At 39.7% G+C, this 18,947-nt stretch overlaps 2 protein-coding genes across 3 annotated transcripts; one reads left to right on the forward strand and one right to left on the reverse strand.

The window, feature by feature from the left end:
- Window positions 1–66: 66 nt before the first annotated feature.
- On the reverse strand, window positions 67–10,556 carry tbc1d31 (TBC1 domain family, member 31). Of its 2 annotated transcripts, none has more exons than XM_058647774.1 (23): window positions 10,025–10,556; window positions 9,363–9,503; window positions 8,518–8,633; window positions 8,168–8,346; window positions 7,837–7,988; window positions 7,525–7,684; window positions 6,897–7,097; window positions 6,607–6,777; window positions 6,281–6,360; window positions 6,059–6,205; window positions 5,839–5,972; window positions 5,137–5,270; window positions 4,869–5,048; window positions 4,528–4,760; window positions 4,346–4,418; window positions 4,116–4,195; window positions 3,904–4,039; window positions 3,558–3,650; window positions 3,155–3,283; window positions 2,778–2,972; window positions 1,836–1,905; window positions 1,553–1,759; window positions 67–489 (listed from the first exon to the last, which is right to left on the reverse strand). In XM_058647774.1, the coding sequence occupies exons 1-23, from the start codon at window positions 10,093–10,095 to the stop codon at window positions 335–337; spliced, it is 3,237 nt and encodes a 1,078-aa protein (XP_058503757.1). In that variant the 5' UTR covers window positions 10,096–10,556; the 3' UTR covers window positions 67–334. The 2 variants fall into 2 exon arrangements, with proteins under 2 accessions (XP_058503757.1, XP_058503756.1); XM_058647773.1 differs by having other exon boundaries at window positions 6,281–6,363.
- A 1,538-nt stretch (window positions 10,557–12,094) lies between these two features.
- derl1 (derlin 1) lies at window positions 12,095–18,274 on the forward strand. Its single transcript, XM_058647235.1, has 8 exons — window positions 12,095–12,417; window positions 13,887–13,998; window positions 14,091–14,155; window positions 14,821–14,847; window positions 15,786–15,881; window positions 16,038–16,090; window positions 16,280–16,390; window positions 17,354–18,274. The coding sequence occupies exons 1-8, from the start codon at window positions 12,265–12,267 to the stop codon at window positions 17,544–17,546; spliced, it is 810 nt and encodes a 269-aa protein (XP_058503218.1). The 5' UTR covers window positions 12,095–12,264; the 3' UTR covers window positions 17,547–18,274.
- Window positions 18,275–18,947: the final 673 nt, after the last annotated feature.

Consider the following 18,947-nt stretch of genomic DNA (forward strand, 5'->3'; position numbering starts at 1 on the left):
TAAATTCTACACACTGGATAACAAAAAAACAACAGTAATTTGTCAAAAGTGCAATAAGACACATGGTTGATTTTTAAAAACATTTTATCCACAATGGGTTTTAAATAAGACTAATAATCAAAAAATTATACAAATCCAAAATGGAGTACAAGCACATGAATGGGATAAACTGGGTGAGTCCATATAAAATAGAATAGAAAATGAACATTAACTACACATGAGTGTGATAGTCATTCATTAGACTGTTTCTTATGAGATAGTGGTTGTTGATGTAGCTAACTTAACATGAAAGTATGTTTTTGTGGCCCTATTGAAGACACTCAGCAGTTTGTGGTCATTGGGAGACAGAGGACAGTGTGTGAACAGACTGTGAGGAGGCAGAGCTGCTCTCTCTGACTCTGGCCGCCAACTTCTGTCTCAATTCTCTGATTTCCTTTAGCAGTTCTCTCTCGCTGCTGTCCAGCTGGGCCCGGCCTCTGTCTAGAGAGACTGACAGAACAAAGAGAAAGAAGGACAAACACCAAATCACCAGAAAGCTCTTTTCAGTAAAAGATCTAATGTTAAAGAATTAATAACAGCTAATAGTAAGTTTGTTACAAACAGAGGACTCCCGTCCACTCACCCCTCCCTTTCCTAAGTGCATAAATAAACGACAGTGTCCTTTGCATAACAGAAAGGATGCTGTTCTTTTATGTTTAGGAAGTTAGCCTTTTCTTAAAAAAATATGAAACACACTCTGGCTGTTTATTTAACCTTTGAGCTAATGTAGAAACATGGCAGGGCAAGAACACAGCCTCCCCCAAGCAAGGCCCTAGCCTAAAGCACTTATTCTAAGGCTATGAAACCAGATTTGTTTTATTTTAAAGGAATTACACACTTATACAAACATACTTATGGGTAGCATATTTAATTTTTTGCCAATAAACCCTTTTTCATGTTGTGTGCATATCTGTAGGTATATTACTATATTAAGTGGGTCCTGTATAGATTTGGAGTGTAACAGCACCCTCTAGTGGGCACAGAGGATAATGATTGGACCGAGGACATTTTGGTCCTCAGGGAACACTGCCCTGCATGTTTTAGATGTTGCCCTGCTCCAACACACCTGATTCAGATGGTCAGCTCGTCAACAAGCTCTGCAGAAGCCTGGTAACGAGCTGTTCATCTGAATCAGGTGTGTTGGCGCAGGGCAGTGTTCCCTGAGGACCAGGATTGGGAAACACTGGTCTATGGTGCCGGTCATATAAAAAACTATTTCTCAAATGACAAGTTGGACAAAAAGTGGGAAATACAATCAAACATACCAGAAATGGGAACCGAATGTATGGTTTATTAGTTGTTTTATTCAATTGTTTATATTCCCATTTCTCTCCATATCCTTTATCCATATATAAAATCAGTAAAAAAGAAAAACAAACCCTAAATGTTATACACTGGACCTTTAAATTATTTTATCTTGGTCTGCTGTTGTCTTTGGTGGCCAGTATCTTGCCGTTGTTGCACCAGGAAAACACACAATGGATCTCATAAGATCATAGCCAGAGTGACTTACAGTTGGTGGCGGTGTTGCTCTCTGAAGGTGAACTGCTGTTCAGACACAGCATGTTGGTTCCAGTCTGCCTTGGAGTGGTGACAGTGTTGGGTTTGACCCCCTGACCAGCACCAGTGGTTCCAACAGGAACAGCAGAGGTGGTGCTGGGTCTGTGAGCGAGTCCTCTGAAGAAACCTAGTGAACTCATCCTCGTATGTCGACGGCCATCTGACACAAAGCAAACACTATAATACTACTCCATATATGTGTTTGTATGTGTATGGGTGTTGGTGTGCGTCCATACCTGTGTCTTTTGAAGAACAGGGCTGTCGTTGCTCCTGTAACTGGGCCCTAGTAGTCATCACTTCATCCCACTGCAAATGACCAAACACTTTGGTAATTGAGCAAGATAGCACAGATGTTTCATGTTTGTTGATTAGCATTGGAAAATCTGGACACATCCTTTACAAAAGGAAAGGAGATTACACCGTCTGAGGATCCATTGCAGCAGGGTAGACAACATAAGAGCTGCTTATTGTGAAACAATCTAAAACTAAAAAAGTATGATATGTATGATATATCTATCCAGTCAGGGGTCATAGTTAAGAACATTTTGAATGTATTCATAACATCAATATAATGCATATATAAATGTTGCTCCAATAATTGTGCAATGCACCAAATGGCCCAGTTTACAAATACTGTACATTTATATTGATCTATTTCCTTAGAGTGAAAATCAGTTACCTACTAGGACTCTGCTAAACTCAGTTTCTTTATTGGTAACAATTTAGGTTACTGTGCTGTAATCTTAATTGTTAAGCTTCTTAAATGTGAATATTTTCTTAATTTCTTTGCCCTAGATAACAAAGAAATCATTTTGGTTTGTGGACAAAACAAGACATTTGAGAACATCATCATTTCCAGGTTTGACTAACAGCGATCAACAGTTTTTAAGGTTTTCTGATATGTTATGGACCAAACGATAAATCGAGAAAATAATCGAGATTAATTGATTATGAAAATAATCGTTAGTTGCAGCTCTAATAATAATACAATGATACACACTCTAGTAATTCAGGATTTTCATCATCATTATAAAATGTGTTACTTTCTATAAGTAACCGATAATCAAATATCACTGATAATCCTAATTAAAGGTTCAGATGTGTTGCTGCTCACTGAGCAAACACCAGACCAGCTGATTGAGTATGTACATTGACAAACATACTGTATTTGTTCTCACCTGTCTTCCTGCCACATCTCTCATGGTGTCAGTCAATCTCTCCTCCTGTGCCAGGGTTTGCCTGTGAAGCTCTGCCAGTCTCACCCTCCTCCTCTCCTTCTCAGCGTCGGCCTGCTGCAGGCGCTCCGCCACATCTCTCTGCCAGTCTGACTCCAGGCCCAGCTGGCATGCCTCCGTCAGGGACTCCTCCAGGACCTGTGTGTGTAGACAGCATTAATGGATACAAGCACAGGAGAACATGGGAACCCGTGCCAAAATCAGAGTGTGGATGGTTGTGAGGCTTCGAAAGCTTCTTCTTAAGCCATATGTACAAGTGTACCAAGATCATGTGCTGACACATTTATTTCACTTGTATCATACTAGAATGAGTCACTAACCTGCACGTTTGCCTCTTTGCGATGCAGCAGCTCTATGAAGCTCTGCTCATCTCTTTCTGCCTTCCTCATCCTCAACTCATACTCCTCCTCCAAATCCTGTCCCGTGCGCTCCTGCTCCTTCAGCAGGTGCTGAGGGAAATGGTCATGGTGAAAAATACGTTACTAAAACAACATAATTATCATCCACAAGAAGTCTTTACAGTTGCAACATTGGTCAAAACTTTTCACCAGCTCTCTAAAGCTTTGTGGTGGACCTGTCATTGCTGTCACACAATTTAATGTATTATATCCAGTCAATAAAAGCAGTATTAACTTTAATTATTTTATAGTATTGCTTCATGACATTGAGGAATCAATGCAAATACAAGCCAAAGAAAGAGAATGAGGAAAGGGAAGCTCTCACTTGTTCAAGTTGCCTCCTCTGAGCCTCTAGCTCCATCTGTCTGACCTCCAGATCCTGGACCGCTGCAGCCGTTTCTCGCTCTCTGAGATCTGTCTGTGTCAGAAAAATTAAAGCTCTTACATCAGAGGGAAACAGCACATACTAATCTCATAAAAATCCAACTGTTACACTTTTACCGCAATGGTTCTCTGGCTAGTGAGGAACATTTTAAATGCTATCAATTTTAAATTGTATCGTACCGTTTTGATTTCTTATTATTTCTTATGAAGTGTGTTTACATTATAAAGCATCTGTAAGGATACATTTATTATCTATATGTTGTGTAGCCAGAGGACAAAATATTTACCTTTCTACTGATCTCATGGTCTAGTCTTTGTATCTGTGAGGCTCTCAGTTCCTGTTGGTGTTTGAGGAAGCGTCTTCTAGTTGCGTCCAGCAGCAGTAACTCCTTCACTTTGAGCTCTCTCTTCATGGCTGCCAACCTACAGAGGACAGTACATCACATTATTCCTATTCTAGTAAGTCAGCTGCGGAGCGGTCTGTGTCTCATGTTTTTACTTTGCCCTCTGCTGTGTTAGTTTTTCCTCTTCTTGTGCCAAGATGTTTCTGCGCTGTTCCTCTGCCTTCTGTAGCAGCTCCTGTTCATGTAAATCACATTTCACAATTCAGTTCACTCAAACATCCATGTCAGGCTTGAGTTTCATATATGGATCATGTATGGGCAAGCAAACAATCTAGACCACAGCAAAGTTTTATGTGGTTTTACATTAAATTTTCCACCATTCTACCTGTTGTTTGTGAAATGCTTCCTCTTCAGCTTGACGACGCACAAAATCTGCACGCACAGCAGATACCTCCTGCCTGTTTATACAAAACAAACACTTACATGTGTCAATTCTTTATTGAACAGTAAAAATGTAAAATGACTTCACAGATTAAATAGATTCACATGATTTATCTGTAATCTCACCTCTCTCTGATATACTCCATCTCCTGCAATCGGATCTTCTCCCTCTCCTGGCTCTGATATTCCACTATGAATTCTGGGTACTGGTTAAACACTGGGTACTGACCATTGGTCAGTGGTGTAAAGTCAGACAACATAGTCCTGGGATGGATGTCTGCAGGTGTGCTGCTCATTAGCCGGTAGGCCTCCTTTATCATGGCCCCCAAGTCCAGGTTGTTTCGATGGTGAAAAAAATACTGAAATAGTGGGAAACAGGAGAGAGGAGAGCAACTTTAATCAAGAAAAATAAACTTACTTACTTATTTTCAGAAGAAAGGAGTGGACAAGAACATCAGAGTAGTTACCTCAAAGTCCTGTTTCTGGGAGCAGAGAAGCAGTGGCTCACGACAGCAGGTGATGTAAGATACACAGGCCATTATCAGGAATGATGGATGGTTAGAGAAAATGTTGTCAAAGAGTCTGAGCCACTCATCACGAGTCAAAACCTCTGAGAACAAGGTCTCCAGTAGGGGCCACACATAAAGCTAAGGGACACAGAGATGCAAAACAATAGGCTATAGTGGGCTAACTGTCAAGAAATTACAGCTTTGTTTAGCTGTGTGTGATGGTTACCTGTGATGTGATGCCACAGTCCACCAGGTGTTGTAGCAGCTCCTTGTCATGGTGAGCAAGAATGTTTTCTGCCATGTTCAGGATGTTCAGAGGAGGATTAGGGAAGTACTCAAACCAATGCTGGCACCAGTTCACTGTAAAACAGGATTTAAGTCAATAAAACACCTACTAACATGTTTGGTAAACTGACTGAGGTTGACATTGCCACATGAATTTAAGCAAATTTATAAACTGCAACAATGAAAACTGCAGTTTAAGAATGTTAACAGCTTGTTTGTGAAAATACAGTTTAGAGGTCCAGTGTGTGAGAATTACTGACATCTAATGTTAAGACTGCAGTTTATAATTCCAAATGGCAGATTCCTCTGCTCATCCCTCTCATGTCAGGGAACTACAGTGGCTTTCACATACCAGAAAATAGGTTGTTCTTCTTTGTTTGCACAAAAACACAAACTCTTGTCTGTTTTGTACATTTGGGCTGCTGTAGAAACTTTGTGGCACAAGATGGCAGACTCAGTAAAGCATGGCCCTTGGCTACAAAACTACAAATTGTTTTTATTATTATCAATTAGACAAACAAACTTATGGGTAGTATATTCAATTTCTATTAATAATCCGTGCTTAATGTTACACACTGGACCTTTAATGCAACAGAATGCTGTGTTTCTGTCATGCTGTGTATATTGAGAAAATGAGCAGTACCTATGACAGTTGCCACCACCTCGAAACACAGCATTGGGTTGTTCTGGAAGAGTTTGACAAAGGGGAAGGACACCAGAGGAAGGTACTCCACCTCTCCAAAGATGGCTGCCCAGTGAGCTAAAGCAGACAAAACCCTGGAGTAAAAGTAGGTGAGATCCAAGAGATTACACAAACAAAAAAAACCCAAAACAAGTCTACAATTAAGAGTTTATCTATATACCTCTGAAGTCCTCTCTGTAACTTGTGACTTTTGATGGGGTATTTATCTTGCAGGGTGAGGAAGGCTGCATGCAGACCTTTATCAGTTAGACTGCTGTATGCTGCATGGTTCTCTGGGAGGCACAGTAGAGATCGCCACACAAACATCCTGCAACACAAATGCATCATGAAAACCTAAAATGAATAATGAAAACACGGAAGAACAATATAATCCTACACCTACCTGTATTTTGCAGGATATTCTCCAAAGGCCTTTAGCATAGCCACTAGCCTCTTCTTATTCAGACCAGCTTGTAGTTCATTCTGCTAGATAGACACAATTAGTAAAATGCTCAGAAGAAGGGAAATATCTTTATATTGAAATACAGCATCCCATTCCATAGGTTGAAGAGAATGACAACATTTTCAGCAGAAAAAGACACATTTCTTAAGACGCAACATTAGTGTGTTGGGACACTGAAGCTACAATGATCTGCATGCAGACGAGTGGGATTTATGCATTTTAAATTGATAAAAGACTAATGTGGATGTTTCTGTATGATCTCTTACCTCTTTATTGTCAACTGTGGACACAACAGGGGGTCTAACTATCTTCACTTGTGTCCTACCCGAGCTCATGCCTGGTCTTTGAACACCCTCTGACCTGACTTTGACCTTTAGGTTTGAGAAGTCCTGATTTCTGTCACCGTCTGTGACAACTGCCACTCTGGAGGGAGGAGGCTGAGTGATGGACAGAAAAAGACAGACACAAAACAACACACAAAAACATCATATGAAACACAATACTATATTATCAGCATTCAATCTAAAAACACTTGCCACCATTGTATAGTTGCCACCTTGCTTATTTCCCGTGTGAGACTCTGGACACTGTAGATATTGATGTAGCCATTATCCATGATGGCCACCACATGTCTGCCATTAGGATTGACTGTCACAGTTGTGATGGCGTCATCAGGGGAACCCATGTGGAAATGCAGCTTGCAGGTGTGAATGTTGATGAAACGCATTACACCGTCCTGGCTCAATACACCTAGTGTCTACACAGGGACAAAAAAGTCATAAACATGTCACTAAGGCTGCAACAATTAATTTATTCATAAATGGCGAATTGAGACCGATTTTCTTTTTCAAAACAAATTGTCTGATTTCAGCTAAATGTGAGTTTTCTCCTGTGAGAAATTACAATAATACATTTGAGAACACATCATTTTAAACTTTGGGAAACACTGACCAAAATAAAACATAGACAGAGACAGATTAATTAGTCCTAAAGATAATTGTTAGTTGCAGCCTTTCATGTCAGACATGCTTATTGTGGAAAAGAGGTTGGTACATAAAAAGTCTACAGACTAACGCATGGACACAGGGGAAAAAAAACCCACATCAATTTATTTCTACACCTTAAACAAATGTGACTCCACAGCAGAGGAAGAGAGAGGAGTTTACTGGTCATGTCATGTGTACCTGACTCGCTCCCCCATCAAAACTGTCAGGCAGAAATTCCAGCTGTCTGACAGTTCGGATCTGGGTAGGCATCTGAATCACCCTAACCAGCTGTTTGCTGTCCAAACACCACAGGTGCAGCAGGTTGGAGCGCCCACCTGCTACCAGTCTCTTACCATCACTGTCAAAACAAATCAACAATGTCAGTGTTCTGATTGCAGTTTACTTAAATTTCACTGTGCTGATGAAGTGTACTTTTATGTTGTCACACAGAAATAGGCCGAAGAGCTGCATAATCACTGAGTTGCTTAGTAGTTGTGATGCGAGACCCACCGTGTCACAGCAAAGGCCTTGTAGGAGATTTTAGGTCCACAGTCGGGAACGGGGAGCTGGTATTTGCAGAACAGTGTGTCACTCTCCCAAGCAAAGATGGAGTCATCACTAAAACAGCTGAGTATGGTGTTACTTTGAGGAAGAAAAAACACCTGAAACACAAACCGTCATTTCGATTACAAAAAAACTAGAGACTGGGCATAACATTAATTTACAAGGACATATTTAGCAAAAACAAAAATCCTCATTTGACCAAACAACAGATGTGTTTAGATTGAGTTAAATTAAATGAGCAAACAACTGTTTGCATTTGATATGTCTGCACGTTTACCCTCTGTATGCCAACAGACTGTTTGATGTTCAGCTTCCTCTTCCTCTGGAAGGTGTCCAGGTCCCAGAATTGGGCCGTATCTGAGGACGTGGTGATGGCGTATCGGCCTGAGCTGTGGACAGAGATGGACGAAACTGCTCCCTCGTGACCTCGCATCCAGCTGACCAGCTGCTTGGTGTCTGCACAAGAAACAGAAAACACACAGACATGTTATATTTGTAATTGTAGAGGAGAGTGAATTGCTGAATACAAACAGAACACAGTAAAACCCAACTTTACAGTACGTCTTTAAACCCTACTTGTAATAACACTAAAAGATTAAACCAATGACTGATAAGTTTTCATCTTACCCTTGTCAAAGCACTTGATAGTGTAGTCAGCCATGGCCACAAGGAACTCTGTGGTCCTTCGGAGGCTGAAAGACAGAGCAGTGCAGGCCTGTCCCGTCTTCTGCACCAGACGAAATCTACCCAAGAAAGAAGCAATTAAATAAAACTTTGGGTCAGATGAATATGAAAATGTGCTAGGTTTTAGTGTAATGGGTTGCTAAATGAGCAGCTCTTTTTGGCAGATCGGAGACATGAGGCTCTATCTGTTTGGTTGCATAGTGAGTGAGGAAAGACTGTATTTATCCTCTGTTGCACACCGCCAAGTGGCACAACTTTGAGTCAGATGGGACATGGGCAGAATACAACCTTGACAACCATGGCAACCGTATACATAATATTGCAAGAAGAAGGCCATCTGAGAGATGCAATGTCTCCAGCATGCCCTTGGTTTGCCCCAATTAGCATGCCTGAAACACCTCCCCAGGAAGGCATCTGTGCAGCATCCTCAATAGATACCTGAACCACCTTAACTGGCTCCTCTCGATGCGGAGGAGCAGCGGTCTACTTTGAGCCTCTCTTGGCTGTCTGAGCTCCTCACCCTATCTCTGAGGATGAGCCCAGCCACTCTGTTAAAAAAACTTATTTTGGTCGCTTTTATTTACGGTCTCATTATTTCGATCATTAACCACAGCTCATCACCATAGTTGAGGGTTGAAACATAGATTGACCAATATGATGACCGCATCTGTCTGGCAAACTCCTGCTCCATTTAATCATATTCATTAAAAAATAATATAAGTGATAACAAACAAAAAGAATTACACCAACTGTATCATATTGGGACTAAGTGTAGAAACACCAACCACCTGTTTCTGCTGATGTCAAAGACATAGATGTTGCCATGGTGATCTCCAGCAAGGAAGGAATCCCCTGTAGTGTCAAAGGTCACGTGGAGAAATCGGACTGTCTTGCCCTGCTGGGCAGTGCGGGCCACGGTCACTAATACACTAAGGAAGCCAAAAGCAAAACAGACAAAAAACACAGACATACAAGTGAATTTTTTTAGTGTATTGTGGTTGCTCCCTGGTTGTTACAATTTAACCTGATCAAACTGGCAGAAATATCTCTCATGTTTTGTTTGTCTTCACATTTGTTTTCTCTTTCATAATGCTGGTATTCTGGGATTTCTCATGGCATATCAGCTTATTCCTTTTGTGTTTGATTTGTATGATATGAACCTGTGTGTGTAAGCTTTGCTTCTATCAGTTGCACATTTAAGCAAATTGTGCAATGTGTCATAACAGAAATATTTGAATCATTATCACAGTAGGATTATGACAGATTGTTTGCTTTAAGAGTCATTATTAGCACCTGCAGTGCAACAGGTGTAGCTGTATAAACATTGCACACAGTGAGCGGCTGATTTTCCGGTTCGATGTCTGTCCTAGAAACATTTGCATACAGATGTCTCTCTCTCCCACTCCTGAGTATCAGCTGAACATCTGAGACTTAGCTCTTTAATACTCACCCCTTCCCTTGTGTTGGCTTTCGATGCCAAATTTTACCTTCTTCTTTATTCCCAATATCCGTCACCTCCATTTGAACTCGGAACACAGTGCATACATGTAGAAAACGGAAAACTTAGCTCAACTTGGTGTTTCTACAGCAGGACATGGCTAATATAAGGGCTAACAGGCTAATTTGTACAGGCGGAATAAACAGCGCGAAATTTGAAAGAGCGACACTCCCTGTAACTGGTTATAAACAACGACCAGAAAAGCCGGAGAGATTATCAAAAATACTCCGAGACATTGGCTTTTGTTTAAAGTTCAGCTCTACGCTAAACCTTTTCGTCCAGGCTTCAGTTTTAAAGACACTTTTTTTAGTTTAGAGAGACGGTTATTTTGTCACTCTTTTTTGACGTAACAGGGAAAACAGAGGTTTGCATTATGGGAAATGTAGTCTAAATGCGCAAAAGGACTTATCCAGACGATAGCGCTGTTACAAAGCTTTCTTAACTTTCTTAACACTAATGCAAGTTAAATTCTGGATATATGTTTTGTTCCAAACGTTATTACAATTCAATATGCTTTAAAAATAGATGCCTCCGAGTCTGAGCCCAATGTCTGTGATTCAAATAAGAAATGAAAACATAAGATAATCCTTTATGCCACATGGGGGAATTTGCAGTGTTACAGCAGCATACAATGTAGAAATGTTGAAATAAGATAAGAAAATAAATACTATTAAATATTATTAAATGTGTGCAAGACAAAAGATGAAAACAAGATTAAACTCTGTTGTCCCCACTAGCTCAACTGTGAAACTAAAAAAAACACATCTCAGATACATAGATTGAGGTGAGCTGTTATAAAACAAGGTAACTCACATATACTGTGTCTCTGTAGAATAGTGAACGTGTGTTTTTATTTATATTAATTATTTTGTCTTGTAGATGCAGCTGCTATTGAAACCTCTCTCCACAGGTGGCTGCTGATCCGTAAAGCACCACCTCCTTCTATTGCTGGTTGCCTCTGGTTGGTCAAGTGGTGGCTGTTGCAAATTTCACAGGAAGTGCTGTAATGGCCTGCAAAGCAAAGCCAACAGATGTTAGATAACAAAATCACATCCTATTCTTGAGTTTTCCTTTCAAACTAAAAGCCTCATCTAAAGCAGTCTGAACGTGCAAACCCGCCATGTCATTGATGCTGTATGCATTTATTTAAGCACAATTATTGCCCAATTTCAACATATTCACCTTAGACTCTCAAAAATTATTTAGACTGTCTTTCCAATAAGTACATACTGTATGTAAGCGTTGTGAGATAGTCTCCATGGCCACACAAATGTAACAATCAGTATTCCCTTTGATTTAAAGTTCCTATTTGTTGGATCAACAGAATCAGTTCTGTTCAATGCAGACGTTTTTAAAGTTCAGTAAAGAAAATCAAAAAACAGCACAACATTATACATAAAACGATAACAGTGCTGAATCTGATGCCCAATGCATCAAGTCAGCAGATAATCAGGTTGGTCCCTTGTATTATTATTATTATTGTTGTTGTTGTTGTTGTTGTTGTTATTATTATTATTTAGCAGTAACAGCAATGGTGGTGTTGCTGCTTTTTAGTTAACTGGGAATGCCGAGTTCCAATTATTGTTTTTCAACCTTCAGTTTTTGCCTAGATTTATCTCATTAAACTGAATTTGACATTTCAGCTACTTAAAATACATTCAGCATTCAATTCAGATTTTAAATTTAAATCAAGCTTAGTCTCTTTCTACCTTTTTGTTAGATGTTTTTGTACACATTTTCTGCAGACTGTGTTTTTGCTGCTTTATTATCTAAGGACTATTTTGCATTCATTTTCCCTGTACTGTGCATGTTTTGTGAATTTTTACATTCATTATCTCAAGACCTTTAGCATTTTCTGCTGATTTAACGTATTTCAGCAGAGCATTTCAAAGGCAGCGTTTCATGAACATGACATGAAAGAAGGAGCCAGATTTCAGGCAACATTTTCTCGGGAAAATGCACATTCTAGTTTTATTTTGAAAAAACTAAACCGGACACACGTGTCCTTCCTTCCCGAACTTTATCATGTGCGAAGCTAGCTGTCTGTGATTAGCCACGTCATGTAAACTTAGCACTAGGGCAGTTGTCATATTAAGGTATCCAGGGGTCGCAATTTTGTGGGGGGGACCGGCCCATCTTCAGAGAAGGGCTATTGTTTGTGGATTATTCGTGGACAGAAACCCTATGGAAAGATGTCAGATATTGGGGACTGGTTCAGAAGCATCCCTTTAATCACCCGGTCATGGTTTGCAGCCTCGATTGTTGTTCCCTTAATTGGGAAACTAGGTTTGATTGACTTATGGCACCTCATTCTTATCCCGGAGTTGGTCTTTACCAGATTCCATGTAAGTATTTTCCTCTCGGCTCTATTCACCTGAGTATGTGGAGTCAATAAAAGTGGATGTGCTAGGTTAGTTAGCAGCTGGCTAGCAGGGCTCATTGAGCAGGCCTGTTAGCTGTGTGTGATGGTAGCCAATGAGAGGGCGAGACGTTGGAGGACATGACTTCCGGTTGTTGTCAAAATGTTGCTTTATTTAGTAACAGTGGTCATCCTCTATCTACATAACTTCCGTGTGGTAAGATACTTGAGTCAGAGGGTTTAGGCTAGTGAGCTGGAGCTGGAACTGGATCAGTGTCACTACTATAAGTCTGAGACAAGATCAGAGACAGAGATCCTGCTCTCAGTCTATTTTCAGAGGAAGCCCCGTCATACACAGTCTACTAGCAGAATCTGATCTAGGGTTACTTTCATAATCGATTAACGTGTCGATTACTTTCTCCATTAACCGAATACTTGTTTAGTCATAATATCAGAAAATGTTGAAAAATGTTGATCAGTGTCTTCCCAAACCTGGAAATAACAACGTTCTCAAATGTCTTAAAAAAAATGTATTCCGTTTTAATGATTTCTATGTTATATGGAGTAAATAAACCAGAAATGATCAACGTTGACGAATCTGAGAGCTTGTTTTAATTATTAAAACATATTTTAAGCTTGATTGTGGAAGACTTGCTAGCTTTGACTTGAACAGAACGTTTGCGCCCTTTATTCACTTACTAGATAAATGCTATATTAACTCCCCTTGAATAACTCTTTCAGGTTTTTGCTAATTTTTTCCCTCAAATACATCACTGTTAGTTCTAGACCAGTGTCTTTCTTTTTCAACACATTAACATCCATTTATCTATCCTCCACATGAGGGTCACAGGGGATGCTGTGCCAATCTCAGCTGACAGTGCAATAGGCAAGGGTACATCCTAGACAGATCGCCAGTCCACCACAGGGTCACATAGAGACGAACAACCATCCACTCACATCTATGGCAATTTAGAGTGTCAAATTTGCCTAATCCCCATATTGCATGTTTTTGGACATCACTCCACAGTGTGAGAAATGCACTCTTGGTTTGTTTGTATGTGTATTGGGATGCTGTCTCCCGCAATATGGAGCAGTTACTTTAACAGTGTTTTGGAGTAATTATAAAATATCTTTTTTTGTCGTAAAACAACCCCTCAGGCAACATTTTAACTGTGTGTTACTTTCAGCTACCTGAGGTATGAAGATGTACAATGGTGAGGAGGCAGAATATGAATGTCTCTTAGAAAAACCCGACTCAAAAGAAAGCTCCTGACATAACAAGTGATCTGTCTCATCCATTGTTCTCCCAGTTTGAACTGCTTCCCTCTGGAAGGCATTTTAGACTTTCCACAATCAAGTGCAGTTGCTAAACTTAATGTAATGTCTTTATTAGTATTTGTGACATATTTCTACTGTAATTTCTATGAGATTAACATCTCTTTTTGTTTGTTTCAGCTTTGGAGACCAGTGACAGCCACCTTGTTTTTCCCAATATCCCCGAATACAGGGTTCCTGTACATGGTTAACCTGTATTTCCTCTACCACTACTCCACTCGGCTAGAAACAGGTGAGATGACTGGCCTCGGTGGGTTTAACACATGCAGGCACATTAAATACGCTTCCTGTCATGCTTATGTTTCTGTTTGTATTGTTTGGCAGGGGCGTTTGATGGCAGACCTGCAGACTATGTCTTCATGCTTCTCTTCAACTGGATCTGTATTGTTGTATCCTTTGTACTTGCATCATGAACTCCCTCTCTTTAAGAGATAGATCAACCTACAGTAAATAGTTTCCTTCAGTGTCTAAGTAACTCATTACATCCCTGTTTTTGCCTTTGCTTTCTTTGCCCTCTGCATTTCTCTCTCCCTCCCTCTGCCTCTGCAGCACCGTGTGCCATGTCAGTGTGGCTCTGTGCCAGTGGCCCAGTGTCAGTCTCCCCCTGCAGAGCAGAGAAACCTAATCTAGGTCACATGCAGCACCGGCAGTGCAGCCTGGCCCACATCTCAGCGGTGCTGTGCCGTTTAGTCAGAAGTTCAAGCTCCTACTGCTTGTCTTGATTTATTTATTTTTTTTTATAAACGGACATTACTTAAATTTACATGTCGTATTTCAGGAAAAGATTGCCTTCCTTAAACCCCATTCAAAAATATATGGTCGCTTTTTATCCCCTTAGGCTAATAATGGAAATTATTTTTCAAATCAAGTCATATGAGAGGTCATATCTGATTTGCCAAAGTCGGACACCTCGTTCAAAGAGGCAGAGATGGTGGGTGGTAGAAGGCTGGTGTAGGGATTTAAACTGGAAACTCTCCAGTCTCCAGCTGCTCTTATCTTAAGGCTCCAGCTGTGATTGCTTTGCCATGGTACTGTCCTTGACTCTTGTCTGTAGATAACGGGGATGCTGATGGACATGCGGGTGAGACTCTTCTTCTCTCTGAATTTATATCACAACTTAAATCATGGTATCACAATAGTTATCTGACGTGTTTTGTTATTATGAATCCATAAATGTAGTTTAATTTTGGTTCTTTTATAATGATCATCAGTCATCAGTAAACAGTATTCAGTAATAATAAAGAGCTAGCAGTAAACCTTGTGATTAGCTCTGGTTTTTCCTATCCTGTCCTGTTAACAGAGTAAAAACTAAACTTTTGTATTTTTGCTGCTGCACATGTGATCACTGAATTTCTAATATTGACCTTTACCAGTCAACTGAGGGAGACCCTCATTTCTAAAGATGCTGAGCATGAGCAAAGACATTAAGCAAATGTAAAGGCAATCATAAAAACACTGTCCTAGAAAACAAAAGCAGGTTCTTCTATATTGGTTGCAGTCCGATCGTGGGCATTTGTTCAGTAAAAGCTGAAAATGAGCAAGCAGTTTAAGACATTTAAGTTTCAGATTGAAGTTGGTTATAAGCTTTGATACAAAGTGATGTTCATGAATGTGATGAGGGCAGATAAAGCATTTGGGGATTTCCATGAGTTCCAGATTTCAGGCAGTCAAATGTTTTTATTCAAGCTTGAAAAACCACAAACCATTTCTGAGAATCTGAAAATGGAGGGGGACTGTGAAAAAATGGTTGGTTCAACCCCTTGAATTAAAGCTAAAAGTGAGATCACATCTTGATTTATTCAGGTCAAATCCATTGTGGTGGTGCAAAAGTTGTGTAACTGTCCAATTACTCATGTGACTGACTGTATGTGAAATCAAAAAACTATCTTTTTGTTTTCTGTAGGGACACTTCTAACGTCTAACAATAAACAGACCTAATAAGTGACTCACATAAAAACTGCTCTTTTAGTTTCAGACAGAGTTGCGTTGTTGATGCTTTGTGTCTGCTTGTGTTTTCAGCTACTCATGATCCCGCTGATCATGTCGGTGTTGTACGTCTGGGCGCAGTTCAATAAAGACGTGATCGTGTCCTTCTGGTTCGGAACACGATTCAAGGTATTTAAGGTTTCCCACTGTGACTCAATACATTTCTAAAGACGCTCATATATCATATTACTACCAGAACATTGTTATGTGTCATTATTATGCCACATAAAGGTTTTCTACCTGAATTCAAAGGCTGTAACTAATATTTCTCATGCTCTATCATAGGCGCATTATCTACCCTGGGTCATCTTGGGCTTCAACTTCATCATTGGAGGCTCGTAAGTAACAATATTTAATCAGTGACATTAAATTCACATTAACATAGTTACCTCTTTAACACATTATACATTTTTTTTCATTTCTTGTGTTTAGGGCAACAGCCTGAAAAGCAGGCTGTTTTTATGTTGCAAATGTTAAAACTCTATACATGTAACACTATTAATGTGTTATTTGCTGTTCCTGCACAGATTTGTGAATGAACTGACGGGGAATTTAGTGGGTCACCTCTACTTCTTCCTCATGTTCAAATACCCAATGGACCTGGGAGGACGCTCCCTTCTCTCCACACCAGAGTTCTTGTAAGTTTTTTTTCCCAAACCTTTTTTTATTTTACCTAGGCCAAATTCATGATAAAAGAAATCACATTTACCTTGTAGATTTGACAAAGGCCAATATTTTAATCTTTTTATTTGAAAACCTTACACGTATTGTGATGTTTTAACTGTGTTATGGCGTTGACTTAAAGGTTGGAATCAATTAATCTTGTTTCCTTGTTCTAAGTGCTGTGCAAATTGAAAAATGTGATCCAAGAAACATTTCAAATCTTTAGGTCATAGAGTGGTAGTTATTTTCAGTGTGTTTCGTAGACAATCTTTAACACAGTGAATATTAAACTAGAGCTTGACTAAGAATATATAACAATCGCAGTATTTGTCAGAAAGGTGGGAATTGAGTTCAGCTCTTTTGTTCGACTGTCTCATTTACCCTCACACCGTGATTGCCACCTATAGCCCCAGTGATTAGACAAGGTTTAAACATCTGTCACCAAACCACTGATTTAACATCTAAATACAGAGGAGAGAGTGAAGTTAACGAACCAAACTGTTCCCTTTTTATCTCCTATCAGAACCATCTGTGCATTTGTTGCTGCATGTGCTTTGAATTTGTTATTCATTAATCCTTAACAAATTTATTCGACCAAATTTATGTCACAACTGCCCTAAATCTACAGCATTGGTAATTATCAAAATAATCGTTTATGTTTCTGTAATGGTTAATATACCAGTATGTAGAGGCTCTATATTTTTAATGCTTTTATTTCATGGATTATTATTGTTATCTATGAATTTCGAATGCACTGTTTTATGAAAAAACTGAAGAAATATTTAAGCACATTATTATTAAAATTCACAAAAATTGTAGGTGAAAACTCAAATTGGGGTGCTGAAATTCCTGCATTCAACAACGGCTCTAAATTGAAAATATTCAATTTTTAAACTTCATCTCACATTTGTGTACTCGTCTCTCCCTGTTTGTTGCAGATATCGGTTTTTCCCTAACAGGAGGGGAGGGGTGTCGGGCTTTGGAGTCCCTCCCAGCAGGAGACCAGCTGCCCAGGAGCAGGCAGGAGGAGGAGGAGGAGGAGGAGGAGGAGGTGGAGGAGGGGGAGGGGGTGGTGGTGGTTTCGGAGGACGTCACAACTGGGGCCAAGGCTTCCGCCTGGGTGATGAATGAGAGGAGGTGGCTCCATCCTCCTCCTTAGCTCTGAACAACTAACGGCCGCACAGCTGTTGACTCGGGTTAAAATGCTCGCTTCTTCACGTTTTTTTTCTTCTTCTCTGATTTGAGGGAATTAACAATATATATATATTGATCTTAATTCATTTGCATTTGTGTTTATTTTTAGAGGTGACGGGATGAAATTTGAAAAAGTGGGCATTTTAATCAAGAAAGCAGCAGGACTCGGACTCTGGCTTCAAGTAAAGCCAGGTCTACTTCTCTACTCAACGACTGCTAATGTGTCCATGTGAAGCAGATAGAAGAAAATGTACTTTCTTTTTTTTTTTGCAATGTGATGACTCTTGATCTCCCCTCCCCTTCATTTCCTCCCTCTTCTTTTCATCCCTCCTCCTCAACCAACTGCCATTGGTCTGTCAAGACTGGAGATGTTGCAGCTGCACACCAGCATGCTGTTAATTCTGATTCATGTGTTCCTGTTTTGTCTCTCTCTGTGTTGCCATATCAGATTACAGTGTATTTACCAATGCACAGGGAGCGAGCTCTAGGCATCCCATCACACAACATGGACAAAGCTATAGAGCGAGTGAGTGTTTCCAGGTCTGAACTTAAAGAACACAGGTGTAAAATACTTTGAAACCCCCTGTTGTAGGACGCGATCTTAACAAAATGAGGCGAAAACAGGATTTTCCTCTTTTTGTAAATAAAACTGTTTATTGAAAGGAGTGTGATTTATTAATTTAAAGAATGAATTTTATCTCTCACTCTCTGAGAGATCTATGTTCATCAGTTAATCTACAGATTTCAGTACACATTGAAGTGGAAAACATTTTTGCTTGTATAGTCTAACAGACTAAATATAAAGGTTTTTTTCTGCTACTACAAAAGCTTTGTTGATTCAAATGTAATTAAATGAAAACCATGTGCAACACAAAAGGAAGCCATGTCTCTCAAGCTCAAACTGAGGGTGTCATTGAGGCTGCTGTCAAATCTAGTACAGTGAAAAGGTTTTTAAATGTGTATATTTGCTCACTGACAGTTAATAGAATGGAAAGACTACAAGGCCGCTGATGAACAGTAAAACATTAAAATCATGTAGGCCTGCAACTACCGATTATTTCCATAATCCATAAAATGTTGATTAGGGTTTCTCAAATCTCAAAATCAACCAATTATGTTACATGGAGCAGAGAAACCAGAAAAAAATCCACATTTAAGAAGCCATTAACTTAGTATTCGATTAATAATTGATTAAACTGAAGTCTGTGACATATTGTGAGCTGGAATAATAGCAGCCGTCAAAGGTTTGCTTGCAAACAAAACGTGTCTCTTTAAAGATTTATAATAAAAAAAAAAAACCTGTCAACAAAACCGGTGATTATGACGAGCCAAAGAATC

Source organism: Solea solea, chromosome 13 (genome assembly GCF_958295425.1).
Source record: "Solea solea chromosome 13, fSolSol10.1, whole genome shotgun sequence".
Classification (NCBI taxonomy): Eukaryota; Metazoa; Chordata; class Actinopteri; order Pleuronectiformes; family Soleidae; genus Solea; species Solea solea.

Bases quoted from the DNA above. Each gene is read 5' to 3' on its own strand.
- tbc1d31 (XM_058647773.1), bottom strand. From the start codon at position 10,095: ATGGAGGTGACGGATATTGGGAATAAAGAAGAAGGTAAAATTTGGCAT. The intron at 4,419-4,527 runs GTGAGATTACAG...TTGTATAAACAG, and splicing joins ATGGAGTATATCAGAGAGAG to GCAGGAGGTATCTGCTGTGC. The intron at 4,196-4,345 runs GTAGAATGGTGG...TTACATGAACAG, and splicing joins AAGCATTTCACAAACAACAG to GAGCTGCTACAGAAGGCAGA.
- derl1 (XM_058647235.1), top strand. From the start codon at position 12,265: ATGTCAGATATTGGGGACTGGTTCAGAAGCATCCCTTTAATCACCCGG. The intron at 14,156-14,820 runs GTATCCTTTGTA...TCTTGTCTGTAG, and splicing joins TCAACTGGATCTGTATTGTT to ATAACGGGGATGCTGATGGA. The intron at 16,091-16,279 runs GTAAGTAACAAT...GTTCCTGCACAG, and splicing joins AACTTCATCATTGGAGGCTC to ATTTGTGAATGAACTGACGG.